At 36.5% G+C, this 18,816-nt stretch overlaps 1 protein-coding gene across 1 annotated transcript in view; it reads right to left on the bottom strand.

Moving 5' to 3' along the window:
- The window catches only part of IL1RAPL1 (interleukin 1 receptor accessory protein like 1), a 585,053-nt gene extending 567,523 nt beyond the window's left edge, over positions 1 to 17,530 (bottom strand). Inside the window, exons 1-2 of the mRNA XM_058535661.1 lie at positions 17,392 to 17,530; positions 16,460 to 16,739 (exon numbers count right to left, since the gene is read on the bottom strand). Of these exons, the coding sequence (XP_058391644.1) occupies positions 16,460 to 16,739; positions 17,392 to 17,530 (419 nt within the window). The remainder of the gene's footprint in view (positions 1 to 16,459; positions 16,740 to 17,391) is intronic.
- Positions 17,531 to 18,816: the final 1,286 nt, after the last annotated feature.

Genomic DNA, 18,816 nt, shown 5'->3' with positions numbered 1-18,816 from the left:
CCTGATTAGCCCTTGTAGCTGATGATGCTAGTACCCCGCCCATATGGCTACCATATGAAGGCTGCTTCCTACAAACACCTGAGATCCTCAGTCTGAGGGCCTCTATATGGCCTTGGGACCAAGCTTGGTCTACATGAAGGGCAAGCAAGAAATGCTGGAAAGCTAATGCTTCTAGAAGAAGTCCTTAGTAAGGGACAGATGGTGGGTTGGTAGATAAATAATCCAGCTTCCTCTCCCCTTGGGCGTGATAAATCTGAGGGCATGTCTACATTTTCTCCCAGAGTTCTCCAGTGGACCTAATTTCCAGTTGCCCACAGGAGTAACTGGTTATAGTGTACATTTTATTGGTTTCCTTCTCTTCCACATATCACTTCCTCATTTCTCTAGTGATGCTTCCTTGGGGTCTGCTTCTTGGGGAGCCCAATCTATGACAACCCTGTAGTTAGGTGTTGCTCCAAATCCTCCATCCAACTTCCTCACACCGTTGCCAAATGAGCTCCCTAAAACTCAAATCTGATTTTGTCATCTACCTGCTTCAAGTCCTTCATTGGTTCCCTGTATCTTTTAGTAAAAAGTTTTATTTCTTTAGTTTTTCACCCAAGTCCATGAACCGATCCCTTCCTACTTCCATAACTACATCTCAGAACAACCCAAGTCATAGACACTTTGCTATAGTCATAGAAAATTAGAAGGCATTCTAATAGAATCATTATATCTATATTGAGCCTTATACTATTATACTAGCCTTATACTATTTCCCCACCTAGGATCTCTTTCAAAGCTCCTTGTTCGTCTAGCTAAGTTTTACTCCTGTGTCAGAACTCAACATTTATATCTTCAAGAAGCCTTTCCTGATATTTTTCTGAATTACATGACTCATCTATAAACCAATTACACTCTGTTCTTTCCTCTGTCATAACCTTTGTCATATCAGATATTAATTGTTGACTTAATTAATTTTCTCCCTAAAAAGACTATAAGATTCTTGAGAACAGAGACTTTGGCTTTGATTCTCAGCCATCTCTTGGCCAAGAAGAGCTCTTGAAAAGAATTTGTTAAATAATTATCTGGATGACTGAATATCCAGAATAAATTTCTCTATGGCACTTAGCCCATCCTGGATCACTCTTTCAATCTCCTAAGGAAAAAAATCAAACTCCTGAGCCTGGGATTCTATCCACAGATACTTCTCAAATCTATCCACAAGCTTCCTTTCTATCATCTTCTGTGTCTTCTCATGTACCACCTTGCACTCTTCACGCCAGCCACATACATCTGTTGCTCTTTCCTTCTCACCATGGCTGGTATCGTATTACTTCCACTGTGTAAAATAAAATGTCCTTCCCATTTCTTCATCAAGAAAAATCAATCTCCTGTAGCCTCAATGGACCCTGTTCTGTGTATCCATTCCTGAATCTTCCTGGTTGCAATAGCACTTTGTCACCAGATCTCTAACAGCATTTGCCATACAGTCATACAGATAATTCTTTATGAATCTGTCTTCTCTGGTTGACTGTGATATCTTCAGGTCAATTCGTGTCTTGTCCATTTTCCTTTGTATCCTCAAACAAAAATGCAGGTCTGATGCTTAGTAGGTGTTCAATAAGTCTTTGTTGAAAGCACAAATAAACAAAAGAGAACAATATTCCAACTGAATTGCATATATTTAAAAAGTATGTGTATGTGTGTTTACGTATATACGTATGTCTGTGTGTATATTGTCTAAGTAATTTTAATGTTAGATACTGATAAACAATCTGAACATATATCCTCTGATATTTGATGATCAGGTACTAGGAATAAATCAATTTGAAAGAAAATGATAGATATCCTGTGGAAAATAATATTTTTATGTGAGCAACAGAAAAAGGGTCTGGAGCACTGAACATAAATCTCACCTAACAGGAAAATAATCCCAAAGGTAATGATTAAAACCTTTAATGACAAAAATACATTGAGTCCTTTATCATGTAAGGGCATCAATAAAAACTATAATTCTTTTAAGATCAGAGCTCCAGTTACTGCTTAGAGAAAACAAGTCTACAGGCCTCACATTGAAACAAAAAAGGGAATTCAGACCTGCCAATTTTATAGCCTTGTTAAACTAGGGAAGCCACAAACAACCCTTGCTGATGAGGAAATTATGGCAATTACCAAAATTGTCAAGGGAAAGGTATAACAATATATAAAAATTTCGTGGCGTGACTTTAAGACCAGAAATTAATATTCATGATAAACATCAGAGTCAAGGATATAGAGCTTTGCACTCTAGAGTTAAAGGTCTTAAACTCTAATTTTAGAGTAGTCGTTAAGTGCTGTTTAGACAACCAAAAATGTTATTTCCTCCAAGGGGCTATTAGGATAAAGGGAGCTGTCATAGTCACCTAATTAATGAAAACAACATTCATAGATCAAGAAAGTTTGATATTTTCAAATCTTTACTTGGTAAACCAAAGCCTTTGAACAGACATCCATAGCAGCAATTTTCATGAGAATACAATTACTTGGATATTCCACTTTAGGAACCAGAACATTTTCATTCTTTTGTACGAGATATCTACGTGGGATTTCTACACCGCATCAACAAGGTTAACACACAGGCTGTTACTCTGCATACTACCGGTTTCCTTAATTAAGAACTTTTCAGAAGGTTGAATAATCTGCAGTGCTCATTCAGTTGAAGATCACAGCAGTGGAATCGGAAGGCATCCTGCTATATCTTTACTACCTATGACTCCATCTGTAAATTAAATTTAAATGAAGAGGTAAATAGTCTTTGTAAAAACATTAACTATGGAGTACATCTTTAACATTTTAGAGGGAAGATGTATCCTTTATAGTCAATTTTCTAACATTTTAGGAAGAGGTGTATACGTTGTATTCATTCACTTTCAATCTACTACATGCTGTGTACTATGTCAGGCGCTGGGTATCCTCCATCAAGAGACTCTTTATAGTCTTGAGGTTTTATAAAGCACCTTGTTGTCCCTGAAATTGTAAGACATATAATTCTCTTAAGAGGATCAGTATCAATTGAATATAAATTATCAAACTTAATGTGGATAAGAAAAACCAGGATGCATGTTGAATCGTCAAGATTCTCAGTCCTTGTTTCCCCAGAAATTCTGATGCAATAGGTATTTCGTGGATCTAGAATTTTTTTTTTTAAACTGGCACCTCTGGTGATTTTTTATCTAATTATATATCAGACCACAATTTGAGAAACATTGAGAAGAAGTGCTATCAGGCAATTTTAGACAAGAGTACATATGGAAGTTGAGGTTCTAGAGATGAATTCCCTTCAAATGACCTTTGTGGCACACCCCTTGGAAATTCTTTGTGTAATCCCAGAAATACTTGGGTTTCAGTTGGAAGAGTGCAGCCGTTGAGGGTGAGCCTACACACCAAGTGGGCTAGGTTGGCCTGTTAGCTGATCTTTTTTTTTATTATTGTTTATTTTTTATTTTTTTTAATTTTTTGTTTATTGCAGTAACATCGGTTTATAACATTGTATAAATTTCAGGTGTACATCATTATACTTCTATTTCTGCATAGATCACATCATGTTCACCATCCAAATACTAATTACAACCCATCACCACAAACATTGCTGAATTATCCCTTTCGCCCTCCTCCCTCCCCCCTTCCCCTCTGGTAACCTAGGCCACAAAACAAGTCTCCATAAATTTAAGAAGATTGAAATAATACCAAGCATCTTTTATGACCACAACGGTATGAAACTGGAAATCAACTATAGGAAGAAAATCAGAAAAGCCACAAATACGTGGAGATTAAACAAAATGCTACTGAACAACGACTGGGTCAACGAAGAAATCAAAGAAGAAATCAAAAAATACCTGGAGACAAATGAAAATGAAAATACGACAGGCCAGAATTTATGGGATACAGCAAAAGCGGTTCTAAGAGGGAAGTTTATAGCAATATAGGCCTATCTCAACAAACAAGAAAAATCTCAAATAAACAATCTAACAATGCACCTAAAGGAACTGGAAAAAGAAGAACAAACAAAGCCCAAAATCAGTAGAAGAAGGGAAATCATAAAAATCAAAACAGAAATAAATGAACTAGAGACCAAAAAAACATTAGCTGATCTTAAGGAACCTTGTTCTTTTCCTTTTTAAAAGCCAGGTCACAAGTAATTACTGTGCCAAGGACTCTTTTCCAGAAGAAACTTCCAGCAACAGGAGGAGTCTAATCTGGCTTAATTCACTACTGTGCTCCAAATTGCTAGGCCAGTGGCTGGTGTAGAGTAGATGCTTAATAATCTACTAGAAAATTCACTCAATTTAGAATAAATAGTGTATCAAAAATTCCTAGCCAATTCAATTACATCAACTTAAATGCAGCTAATTCCAAAACTTCTTCAGTAACAGAAATAATATTCTTGTTTTAATGGAAATTAATGGATAGATTACCATTTAGTAGATTGGTTTACAGAGCCAAGACAAGACAGCCTAAGCCTCAATATTTAGGATAGATGGGGTGAAAATTTGTTGTCAGATTATTGTAATCATTCTTCAAATACAACAGCCCTCAATAATAAAGTGAAATGTTAATTGTGTAAAAACTTTACTTAGTTGAAGCAAAGAGAGGAAGGTCTGCCTGAAATACCAAAAAATAAGTCAATTATAAAGTATTTTTTTAACTTTATTGATGAGTAATTCACAAATATAATTGTATATATTTAAAGTGTACGATAGGGTGATATGATACACATATACATTGTGGAATGATTAACGACATCAGATAATTAACACATCCATCAACTAATTATGAAATCTTTTAAAGAAATGAATTTTTATGAGTGTCAGTAATTATGGAATCAGAGGATCCAGGTTGATTTTCAGTATTTCTAAATATCAGCTTTGTGGTCTAATGTCCTTCCTACGCCTACATTACAAGATTCTAAGCTAAATAACACCTATACATACCTAGAACAGTTTATATTCTGGGAAATATCCAAGAATGGCTTGATATTACCATTTCAAAACAAAAGCCAAGATCCACATGTGGCTATTTAAAATTAAATAACATTAAAAATTCAGTTCTGTTGCCGCCTTAGGACTTGGGAGTGACCTTGTGAATAGAAGCCTCAGGCTAAGAATGGCAGAGTATAAAGCCTGGGCCTTGCCAAACCCTGAAACTATCTTACAAGTTCAGGAAAGTCTATCTTATAGCTACTTTATATGAGAGAATAAACTATCTTGTGTAAGCTACTTTTCCATAATATGAAGTGTAATTAATGACACAATATTGCTTTGAAATGATGTTTTCATTTCTTTATTCTTTTTTTTTTTTTTTTTTGGCTTTAGGACAATACATTTTCCTGAAACCATTGGACCATACTTCAAATGTTACTCATTGACTCCATAACCTTGACTCTTTTATAGGACTGTCTTTTAGGACATTCATGGGACAAAATGGATAGTTCCAGATCTGTAATTGTGAGCTATAATGAAATCAGTTAAATGCTTATTCAATTACCTCTTTTAAGTTTTTGTTTTATAACCTCAGATTCTATATCATGAAGCAGTTACTAAATGGAGACCTGCCTGAAAGCCAGAAACACCACTGTAAAACCTGCATAAGTCTAGACCACAGCAAACCGATGAGAAAAGTCACACTGATTCTTCAGCTAGGATTTAGGGAAGTTGAATATAAGGAGTTTGTGTGTATCCTTCTCATAATAACCTGGCTGTCTATTTACTTCCTGGGCAATGAGAAATTTTCTGGGGATAAGAATTAGAAATATTTGAAAGAGCAGGGATTTCGCCAGCCAATTCTTCTTCAGGAATGTTAATGAGGTAATTCTATAATTGGTTTTGAGTGTGACTTAGAATCTGAGCAGAGGGAGTAGCTATTGACGGCAGGATGCATATGTATGATTTGGGGTTAGGTGTGGTGGTATTGAGAATATTAATATGTATTAATCCTTTCAAAAATTTAAAGAATAAAGGCTGTAGAAATAAAAGGTTGTTCAAGAATATGCATTACTCATTCAACAAATACTGATAGAGTGTTTACCATACACAAACAAAAATAGGATATTGAGTCATTCCAGTATATGTGGAGGGATGCTTCTTGGCTGTGCCAAAAATGGCTACTAATTTTCCCTCAATATCTGTTTCCTCTTATTCTTCAGTGTAGTAGACACTTTTGGCATCCCAGAATTTCTTCACCAGCTTCCATACCCATCCCCCAGCTACTGTGGGTGTTGATTGGCCAAGGCTCACACCTGTACCCTTTTCTAGAGCATTGCCTTAGCATGACAAGAGCCACCTGGATAGAGATGACTGAGAAGTCCAGGCCCTGGCCCTTTGCTTCAAGGCAGGACAAATTCTGTGGTGCAATTTATGTCCCACAGCTCCCTGTGGGATGGGGCTGAGGCTAGACTTTTGAAAACACATCTTTGCCTGGCTTTTTCCCCTGTAGGTTTACTCCTGAGAGCATTCCCTCAATAGATCACTTGCACAAGAATCCCTGTCTTGGGCTTTTATCCTTGAGAAATGAATTTAAGATCCTCAGTAATAGATCTCCTATACTATTATCAGACACATGGGTACTACTAATAAAAACTACATATCCCAGCTACCACTACAGTTTGATGTAATTACGTGAATGAGTTCTGGCGTATGAGATGTAAGCAGAAGTGATGTAAGTAATCTCTGGGATTTGCTCCTAAAGGTGGGAAGGGCCATGTTCTTTGTTTCTTTCATTACATCTTGCTGCTTATAATAGCATGGATATGGTGGATAGAGCTTCATCTTGGAAAATAAGGATGAGGACCATACTCTAGGTAGAACAGAGTTGGGATATAGAAGAAACCTGAGGCCTAGACAATTAGGCAGACAGCATATAAGCTCTGCACTGCCTACATCTGGACTTTTCTTTGAGGAAAAAACTTCTCTTAAGACACTGTTATTTCTAAGATTCTTGTTATGCACAATAGCCTGTCCCCAGACTGTGGCAAGTGATCAAAAGATTTTTCTTTGTTCAGATCTCATTTGTCATATATGCGTAAGAGAGATACAGAGATGAACAATGTGTTAAATCTCTGCCCTTAAGAAGTTAATGGTCCAAAGGAAAAGAAATCTGAATAAAATATGGACTTTAGTTAATTAAAAAAACGACTAGCAAGTAGACTAACACAGAACCTGGAAAGAACCCCAGACTCCTTCCTTTATTTATTCATATGCTGTGTGGCACAGCAATGATGGGGTAATTCTATTTAAGAGTGTCCTAGTCTAATGGCTTAGAACCAGGGAAACTTTATTTCTCAAGACCCTGAGAATTTTTGGTGAAAAAGTTTAGGTTTGTACTGGAAAAGCATTCAGGTGTGCCTACGCCAATCAGGCTTTCAACATCCAATCAAGCACCATCTTTGACACATTTTTAACTTCCAAAAGTGATCTTGAATCTTTTTTTTCCTGGCTATTCCTACCATTAATACTCTAACCGTAGTCCCCATTGCCTCACACCTCAATTATTGTAAAAATTCTTTGCCTGTTTTCCATGTTCCAATTTCTCTAAACATTCATACCCTTTCTGCAAAATAATTCCAGAAAAAACGCTTTCAGCTTTTCCATTTCCTTCTTGATACTTGCCTGCCATTTAAGTGTTAGCATCTGTTTTACCATTCTTCATAGCCATCCTTCTCACCATCATCTACAAAACCCCATTTTCCAACAAAAATGATCTACTCACTCTATCAGGAATAGGCTATGGCTTTTTCCTTTGTTAATAGCAAACAACAGCTTCTACAACAGTTTCTACTGTTGGCTTAACTGTTTGCAGTTTGCAATTTGCAAGGCATTTTCTAGATCAAGGGTCAGCAAACTATAGCTCACCAGCCAAATCCATCCCACTACCTGTTTTTGCAAATAAAGTTTTACTGGAGCACAGCCACACGCATTCATTTCTGTATTGTCTATGGCTCTGTCCTGCTACAAGAGCAGAGTTGAATAGTTGCAATAAAGACTATATGGACAGCCAAGGCTAGAATTTTTTCCATCTGGCCCCTTACAGAAAAAGTTTGCCAACCCATGTTCTGTATAATTATTTATTTTTTCTTGTACTAGTCTTCATGAGACCTTTCTGACAGAGAAACTTTTATCCATTACACTTTTCCTAGCCATCTGTTTATTTTTCAAAGTACTGCTCAAATCAGAGGCCCTTCCTGAGCTCTTCTACGAACAATCAGTCCCTTTATTGTCTTCTCTACCCTCATTGAGATTATTGTTCATATTTTTTACTTGGGAACCAAACACAAAATTAGACTTAGAAAGAGGCTTGGATAATCTTTGCTTCATATGCAACTTTTTCACTATCCTAAACTTTCTTGGTCAGCTGCTATTACTTTATTAGGATTGTTCACTTTATCTTTGCTTACTGCACCAACATTAGTAATTAACTTTTTTTGGAGAATATTTTTCACAAACAAAGAAAAAATAATAATCACAGTACAAAAGTATAACCACCAATAAAATCTTGCTAGATTGTCAGTGATCTGTGTGGCTGGCACATATTGTTTGCAATTTAAAATTTTCCTCATCATAATTACCAATTATGTCATATCATAGACTTTCAGTAATGTTTGTCAAATATGATAAATGTACATGTTATATCCATGACTGAAAAGGGCTCATAGGATTCATTTTACCTAAAATGGAAAAAATAGAAAGAATAGATAAGAACTCAGAATTAAACTTTATGCACCTATCTTACAAACGTATCTTTTCCAGTGGCCTACCTATTCCATGTTAATTTGATACTTTTTGGAGAAAATTTATAAGTTTCTGTCTGCCCTGAATAGGACACCATTGATTACAAAGAGTTCTCAAAGCTTTCTCTCTTATAGGACTTGGGAAGATAAGACAAAGCTTTTCTTAACCCAATGACCTAAGAAACTACTCCATCATCCCTCAAGCAGAATTTATTTCACCTTCTTAGTTAAAAAAAAAAAAATGGCTGTTACATTAAGACGTATTTCCAGGATGGCAAAAAAATTGGTAAATTGAATAGGCAATTTACACAGCTTTTGGCTTTTACTACAATCAATTGGGTTTGATGTTTCTGAAAAGAAAGCACTCAGAAAGATAGCAATCTGGTTAATTATTGCCTTGCTCAAAAATAGTTCAGTCCTTTAGAAAATGTCTTCATGTCTCAGAAATGGAAAGAAGAAAACTTAGTATCTGTTCTAGGTTGATCCACCACATCAGCATGATCTCCAAGCGTTATCAGAATTATGCAACTGGAAAATCTCTTTGAAGCCTACTATGGCAAGAAACACATGTTCTCACCAAAAGATTATAAAAATAGTGCCTAAAGTGCAGTTCTACAATTTCAATTTATCATCCATAAAAGACTCTGCATCCAGATTTGAAACCTTATTTTAAAGACTTTCAATTGTATATGGATTTTTTTAAGGACTAGCTTATGTAGGTTTAATTGCATTTTTTATAGCCTATAAATTACAGCTGATCTTCTCAAGGGTATACTCTTGTTTCAATTAAGAGAGGTACTTTAACAATTAGAAAATCAAGACTGTGAAACTACTGTAGGTCCTTGGAACACATATGCATATGACCATTAAAATTTCTAGATAGGATATAAAACATTTATACGGACTTTGATTGCCCTGAACAAATTATGAAGACTATTTGGGGCATAAATGTTTAAGACTTTCTGAAATGATGCTGGCATTATTTATCCTTTGATCCAAGAATGACTTGATTTTTAAACAATAAGCACATACAACAATAATAAATATTAAAATTATATTCTATCATACAGATTAAAATTAATGACAAATTATTTATAGTACACTTATAGCAGTTACTTGTTGCGGGTCTTTTAGGCCTGACATATTATTACTTTCTACTTCTACCTGGTGACAGTGAGGGCATATTACAGGGAGAGAATAAAATAAACTGTCTTTTGGAATATCAAAATTCATGATTTCATGATACAGGATAAGCAGTTCATAATTGGTATTAGTTTCAGACAAGAGATGTCATAAGAAATAGAATTATTTTATTTTCTCACAGAAAACTATAGAATTCAGAAATGGTATCATTTTGGCTATAGTGATGTTTTCCACAAGGTCTTCTAAGAATGCTAACCACAATCACTAATTATTTCATTCAATAACTTTTTTGGGGGGTGCCTTCTCTGTGACAAATACTATCTCACACTGATTCTGAGGGGAAAACATATCAGTGACAGTAAGTTTGGGATACAATACATACTCTATCATCCAAAGAAGGTAGCTAAAAAGATCTTCAAGGCAAACCCTAAGAATCTTAGCAAGGAGGGTCTACGTGGCATACCCTAAGAGTAGCTAAGCAAAGGGGTGTCTAAGAATCTTTGGTACATTTCCTTACAGCATGCTGACTTGAACACCAAAGTAGAGAGGCATCTGTCTTAAAGATATTTGTGGATATGGCTTCTGCTTAATGAGGGGATTACAATTTAATATATAAAAGGCTCACAGCATTTTAAGGAATCATACTAGCTTATAGTAAGAGAGACAGATAAAATTCAAACTAAAAAGAGGCCTCTGGTCCCTTAACTTTCTACAGAAATGAAGAGGATGGACCCAAGAGCCATAGAGAACTGCTCCCAGTAAGCAGAACTGGGCCCTAATAAAGCAACCAGCGACATATGTCCAGCTGGATTTTAGAATTACTATGGGCCAGTGACTGCTCTGTATCTCCAGTGAGTGTTTTTTCTTACTGTATCCTGCACCTTTTAGATACTGAGAATTTGGATCCTATTTAATCTTTTTTTAAAGCAGGCAATCTTCCTCTTGAAACATAATGTGAAGGCCAAGTGGCTATGTATGTTCAGCTTTCTCTTCAGCCTTGCTGACACCTTCCTGGTGAGAATGTGGCATTGACTCACACTGCCTTGTTGCCTCCAGTGGGCGAGTAAACTCACTTCCTGCTGGGCCTCACTGACACCAGGGGAATGGCTGGATACCAATTAGCCCTGCTTCCCACCACCTCATTCTGCCTTGTGGAGGGTGGAAGCTTTGCTCCCCACTGAAGCCCACTGAGGGAAGAAGGGTGAAGCTTAGCAGTGACTAGCCCTGCCTCACAGTGCCTCGTAGATTCTCATTACTGCCAGGTGGGGATGAAGACTCAGGTTGCCATTGTACCCCACTGATACTCCTCTTGCAGAGGAATATAACTCCTGCCTAGTTCCACAAGGTGAAAGATGGAAGGTCAGCCCCCCACTCAAGTGTGCTGACCCTACTCCGGCAGGGGGACCATATTACTGCTGCCTGCTTCTGCTAGGCAGGAGAGGGAAGATTAGCTCCTTGCTAGGCCCTGCCAACATCATCCGTCAGGGACATTGGAGCACTAGCACTGTGGTCACATCATTCCTCAAGTCCTGAGGCTCCTAGACAATCCTTCTTTTCACCTTTCACAGACTTCTATGCTTGTTTGCTGTGTTATATCCTGCATTTTCACTTGTGAGAAGAAGGATTGGAAGGAATGGGGCTACTCCACCTTGGTGGAACTCCATTGTATTCTAGACTGTGATCATAGTATCTATAACAATTTATTGCACACTTATTTTTTCTTATGGAATCTACTTGAGGGTAAAAAACTGTTTTTTTTAAATCTTTGTAATCCTAGCATTAGCATATTACTTAATGATCAGTAAATGTGTGTTAAATGGATGACTGAATAAATGGATTTCACTAAGTACCTTTTGATAGATGCTTAATATGTACTTTCAGTGAGAAAGAAGAGTTATTTAGTTTCTAAAGAGAAAATAAAGACTTGGGCAAAGAAACTAGATACTAGATAGATATGTCATTTGAAAAAATTATATTTTTAGAAAGAAATTAATACACAAAAATCAAGCACATTTCTAACAATCCTAACAATGTACATGTTGAAAATGAAATTAAAAAGACATTATCATTTACCAGCACACCGAAGAAAATGAAATACTTAGGTATGAATTTAACAAAATATGTACAGGATTCATATGCTAAAAACGACAAAATGCTGATGAAGAAATCAGAGAAAGAAATCCTAAATAAATGAATAGAATTATTGCATTCATAGATTGGGAGATTCAACATAGTAAAGATAATTTTCCTTAAATTGATCTACAGGTTTAATGCAATTCCTATCAATATTCCAGTAAAGTTTTTTGTAGACATAGACAAGCTGATGCTAAAATTTATACGGACAGGAACAGGCCCCCCGATAGCCAAAACAATCTTGAAAAAGAAGGATAAAGTGGGAGGAGTCACTCTACTTGATATTTAGTTCTACTATATAGCTACACTAACCAAGACATAGAGGTATGGACAGAAGGATAGGCACATAGATCAAAGGTATAGACTAGAGAATCCAGAAATAGCCCCAAACCAACATGCCCATCTGATTCTGAATAAATGTACACAAGCAATTCCATGGAGGAAGCATAGCTTTTTCGACAAATGGTGCTGGAATAACTGGACATCTATCCAAAAAGCTAAACCTTGACCTAAATAAACCTTATACCTTGTATAAATATTAACTCAAAATGTATCACAGACAAATGTAAAGCAATAAAATTTGATAAAAAATTAATTAAAAAAAACAAGAGAAAATCTTCCGGATCTAGGGCTAGACAAAGCGTTCTTATACTTCACACCAAAAGTATAATCCATAAATGGTAAAAAAAAAAAAAAAAAGATGAAATGAACCTCATCAAAATTAAAAACTTTTGCTCTGCAAAAGATCTTGTTAAGAGGACGAAAAGACAAACTACAGATTGGCAGAAAATATGTGCAAACCACATATCCAAAAAAATGCTATTATCTAGAATATATAAAGAATCTTCAAAACGCAACAGTAAGAATACAAATAATTCTATTATAAAATGGGCAAAAGGCATGGACAGATATTTCACTGAAGAGGATAGAGATGGCAAATCAGCACACAAAAATATAATAAATATCATTAGCCATTAGGGAAATGCAAATTTAAACCACACTGAGATATCATGATAGACTGATGGTTACAATGAAAAATAACAACAATACCAAATGCTGCGAGGATGTAGAGAAACTGGGTCGATCATATATTGCAGGTGGGAATATAAAATGATACAGCTACTCTGGAAAATAGTTTGGCAGTTTCTTAAATGACTAAACATTCAACTACCATACAACCCAAATTCACTCCCAGGCATTTACCCAAGAGAAATGAAAATTTATGCACGCAAACAATTGTACATGAATGTTCATAGAGGCTTTATTTTCAATAGCCAAAAACTGGAAACAAGCCAGATGTCCTTCAATGAGTGAATCAACACTGTGATAACGTCCATACCATAGAATACTACTCAGTAATAAACAGGAAAGAACAACGAATACATCCAACAACTTGGATAGATTTCAAAGGAATTATGCTGAGTTAAAAATCCAATTCCAAAAGGTCATTACTTTATGATTCCACTTATATAATATTCTTTAATTGAAAAAATAGATATAGAGAACAGATTAGTGGTTGCCAGGGGTTTGGGATTGGTGCGGGAGGAAGGTAGATGCGGACAACAGTAGGGATCCTTGAGGTGATGGTATTGTTCTTGTGTCTTGACTGCACCAGTGTCAGTATCCTAATTATGATATTGTAATATAGTTTTGCAAAATGTGACCATTGAGAGAAACCAGATAATGAATTCATGGTATCTCTCTATATTATTTCTTGCAACTGAATATGAATCTACAATTACCTCAAAAATAAAAATTTCAGTCAAAAAATAGCTGCCAAACAACTTCGTAAGCTACCCTTTGGGGGGCATTAAAATGCTTACACGTGCACTGGCTAGCTCTGCATATGGAACTGCTAATAGGGCATAACTCTGAAGGGGGGGATTAAAAAATTAGGGGTCAGGAATGTAAAAAAAATTTTGTGTTGGAAAGTAAAGTTATCCTTTTAAATGGCAATAAAGGAAAAGAAAAGAAATTGTTACACAGCTCTCCTTCATTCACTTTTTCATATAAAAATAAAACAACAATTCTGGAAAGAGAAAATTGAGTAAAAAACCAGGTACTATGGAGCAAAGAATTATGTGGTATTATTCTGTCCGAAATGGATACTAACAGGAGGGAGTAGAAAGCTCTTGTTCATTATATTGATAGTAATCTTAGGCGTTTCCATTATGTACACAATTACTTGTACATATTTAAGTGTAAATGCAAATTAGCTGTACATGAAAAGTCTTGTTAAACCTTTTCATTGATAAGTTAATACCCAGACCATTTAGAAAGACTAGAACCTTTGAGTAGAAGCTAACATTTTCAAACTTCTAAAATTCTTTGTAAGTGGACTATTTAAAAACTAATGGTGACAGTTTTGTAGCCTGATAGCTAACAACGTGCCAAAATGTCAGTGACTCAACTACGAGCCCTGGGCTCCCTTCATGTCAACACCAAGCCATGCTATTAAAACTGCTGTTTACAATGATTTTGAGTACCACTTTCCAAACTGGAAAAGGAGCCGTATCGACACCAGCTTCAAATCAATTGGGATATTTGAATTTGAGTGACAAAAGTATCTTTTTGTGCAGTTTATCACTTTCTAGAGAATGCCACTTGGCACATATAAAACTTTAAGGTGTTTGTCTTTGAGTTTCACCTTCCATTAAGATGTATACATATGAACATATGGCAAATATTGCTTGTGAAAATTTTCGACCTTTCATTCATTATTGCAATTATAGATTCAGGGACATTTTAATGCAATTTCTCATAGCATGACATCATAGTGTATATTTAAATACATCAAAGAATTGCAGCCTCAGTGCTTTAGAAATTCAGATTACTAATGTGAATGCATCATTATTTTCCCATCAAGGATAAATAATGAAATTAAGTGTTAGACTATGGACATTCAGCTCAATTCTAATCTCAGACAAATGAGGACATACATTTGCCTCTCTTGAAGAATCACCTCTACACATGCATAAGCAATCAGAAATAATGATTTTTTTAAAGAAACACAGCAGATGTGAAATTAAATCAAATTACTATTAGTCAAGTGAGAACAGTCAGTCCAAACAGTACTCTTTGTACTAATATGGGAATTATTTATCAATGCCCCTGCAAAATCTCTACTTCTGTTAAGAGTTACGTTTGAACATAAAAGGATTGGATTCCCCTTTCTAAGGGAAAGAGCAAGAGTTGCCAAAGGAATGATGCATTTGTTCTTTTAGAATCCATTCGACATTTTTCCCAAGCATGACTTTACTTGCATTCATTTATATTTTCCAAAATTAACTCTAACTTATAATATATGTTGTCAATGTTAAAAAGATAAATTTCTGTTTAACTTTTATGTGGCTTTGACTTATTTTAATGTCCTAACACACCTGTAGCCATGACTTGGCATAAAGGTAATTCTTGTAGGTGATGGTGAGTGGGAGGTACAATCCTTATGACAGAGGACTGATAGCTGCCAATCAGAATTTCAGAAGTGGAAGTAGAATTTTGATTTGAAGAGGACACTAGGTAATTCTGAGACTTTCTCCAAATTAAGAATCAACTGCTTTAGATTTGGCTTTATTTCTCTTTATAAACCAAAATACAGAAAACAAAGATTTAAACACATCCTCTATCTGTTTATATCCTTCTTTGCCAATGTTCTTGTAGTCTAATGACATCCACAATCACTCCTGCAGGGTGTGATTCACAACCCACGAAGGGCTAAATGCTTAAACTGAGATTTTTAACTGCTAATGTGTTACATGGATACTGTTTCAATGCATTATCATTAAAAAAACTACATATGTCTCTTCCACAAGCAGACAAAGATGTGTAGATGTGTGGTGAGTTTCTTTGGGGATAAGGGCACAGATTTCGTTATTAACTTTTTCACTGGCCCTGAGGGACCTGGGAAATTTTTTGTATTGACCAGCACTTTTGGTTAACAAAACGATCTGGAACACAGCCTTCGTATTCCCTAACATGGCAACGCTGCCTTCCTATTCCTGTGCACATACACGTTACCTAAATCATCTTTGCAGATGTGTGTGAACCAGAGGTATCTGCGCTCTGTCTGTCTGTGAAGGGCAATAACAAAATGTTACAACCCATTTAGCAATAAACTATGCATCCTTTCTGCAAGTCTTTGCTTACATTTTATTTGCAACATTTCACCTCCTCTATAAATTTTATTTCATAGTCTTTAGTAATTTCTGGCAACATAAGTAGATACCCAGATGGTATCTCTTTTCTCCATAAGCCAGAAATAATGTCTCAATATAAATTCCAATCCCATCTTTTTATGATTTAGATTCTAAATTTTAGAAAGCAGCAACACATACAAATATCAAGACAATACCTTAGGTGAAAGAGATAGCGTCAAAATTTAAGTATAAGAAAGCAGCATGTGATTTAATTGATTCAACAGTAATAGAATTAAAGGGATACCTGATGACACAGGCGTAAAGACCACTGTCTTGTAGTAATGTTGGCCGGAACCAAATGGAGTCTTCTTCCTTACTCATTCTACTTCCGTCAAAGGCTATTGGCTCTTCAAAGTCTCCAGGTCCAGAGCTTTTGTACCACATCAAACTGAGTCCAGCGCTTTGGGCTAGGGAGTAATTTGCTCTGATATAACCATAAAAGAGGGCACATTTGATTCTGACAGGCTCTCCCACCAAAACTTGATATTTCTTGATATCGACAGACCAATCAGTGCATCCATCAGCTAAAGTAAAAAAAAAACAGAGAGGAAAAATATTAGAGAAAAATTTTAAGCAATTAGTTCATTCATTCATTTATTCACTCAACAAATATTTATTGAGCATCTATATTGGACCAGATTCTATTCTAGGCACAGAGGATGCAGCAATGGATAAAACTCAGAATGACAGTGAAAAATAATGTACCCTGCTAACAAACAGCCTTAATCATCACTTGGTTTGCTTCTGCTAGTATTTATACTTAGTTTACATCAGTGTGCTGGTTATTGGTTTATTGCCTTTCCACTCTAAATCCACCTTTTGGCCTGTTCTTTGAAAATGGATCTGGACCTTTGAAATATTTTTCCTTTGCTAGCTGGCACTGAAGCCTTGTTGGTAGAAGGTGCTGGAGAGACATTGCAGGAGGAAAAGGTTTTGCTCCCTGGTCCCAGCATGCTTGCTTGGAAGGCTCTTGCAGTGTGCGAGGCTCCTCCAGCACCTAGCTCCTGCAGTGTGTGTTTCTCCAGTACCAAGCTCCTACAGTGCTTGGTAGCCAGCAGCTTGGCGATTTTTTAGCAGAGCCTCAGATGAGACAACTTCCCACAAACAGCTTTCCCAGGTACCCTAGAGGGCAAATCTCTGTCAAATTCCAGAGGGCAGATTTCCAACAAGTTTTACTGGTGTGGCACTTCAGTGACTTCTGCCATTCAGTAAGCCATGTACTTTCCCGATAACGTTTGGATCTCACTGTGGGGGTGGGAGGATAGGGGCTTTTCCTTGGGTGCTCTATCTCAGCCATAGGTATAGTGGCAGCCATTCCTCTATTCTTTAGAGTTCTCTTTTTGCTATGGACTGAATGTTTATGTCCTCTTAAAATTAGTATGTTGAAGCCCTAACCCTGAATGTGATGGTATTTGGAGGAGGGGCCTTTGGGAGGTAATTAAGTTTAGAAGAGGTCATGAGGGCAGAACCCTCATGAAGGGATTAGTGCTTTTAGAAGAAGAGACAGCAGAGCTTGCACTCTCTCTCTCTCTCTCTTTCCCTCCCTCTGCGTGCTCACAGAGAAGAGGCCATGTGAGTACACAGCAAGAAGACGGCCATCTATAAACCAGAAAGAGGGCCCTCACCAGAAACCAAAGCAGCCAGGACCTTGATCTTGGACTTCTCAGCTTCTAGAACTACGAGAAATAAATTTGCATTGTGTAAGCCACCCTGTCTATGGTATTTTGTTATGGCAGCCTGAGCAGAATAATACATCTTTCTTTCTTACTAGCCAGTCCTTCATTACTCCAATATCCTGTTACATTTAGTAATTCTTTATATAAACTTTCCTTGTTCAAATTAGTATGTGGTTTTTCTCTCCTATTGGACCCACACTGATAAAATTATGAATAAATGTTTTACAGCCAAACAAGGCAGAAAGAAATACAACAAAAGTGAATTAAGCTCTGGTAGTAGTTTCATGGCCAGAGACAGAGGTAGACAGTCACTTTGCTCTCATTTCTGGGAGTGTCAGGGGAAGTTTAAAGTAAAAACCAGGGTGGGAAATGGGGCCAATGGGGGTGGGGATTGGTTGGGTTTCCTGGAAGCACCATCTTCCAAATGGCATCGTGACTCCATTTTTTATCACCCCCCCCACCACATACGAAACAGCAGGTCCCCACACGACAGGTATATCACTATTATCATCATCACGGAGAAGTTGTAGATTTCCTCTTTAGAGAGGGCAGTTGCCCAATACTTAGCAAGATAATCAATTTGACAATAGCTCGCAGTATACAAATAGTGAGCAAAAGGGCGAAAACCAAGAAAAGAGGACCTCTAACAACAGCAGCATCTGAGTATTGCAAGCAGGGTTTAACTCACTATAGATTAAAAAGAAGGCAACCTAAAGGGTCTGAGAATAGGATGAATAACATAAAAGTCAAGAGAGGGAAAATGATCAAGATGAAAATGAAGATGTACGTTAGAGCAAAGAAGACACATAATCTATGACATTATCTATATTTCTTATCTTAATATCTAACATCTAAGGAGCACTTAACTATGACTGAGTTTACAATTACCCTTCACAAAAACATCCATTAAGACTTTTGAACTCGT

Source organism: Diceros bicornis, chromosome X (assembly GCF_020826845.1).
Source record: "Diceros bicornis minor isolate mBicDic1 chromosome X, mDicBic1.mat.cur, whole genome shotgun sequence".
NCBI lineage: Eukaryota > Metazoa > Chordata > Mammalia > Perissodactyla > Rhinocerotidae > Diceros > Diceros bicornis.
Note: the sequence above shows the minus strand (reverse complement) of the source record. Positions and strands in the feature narration are given on the sequence as shown.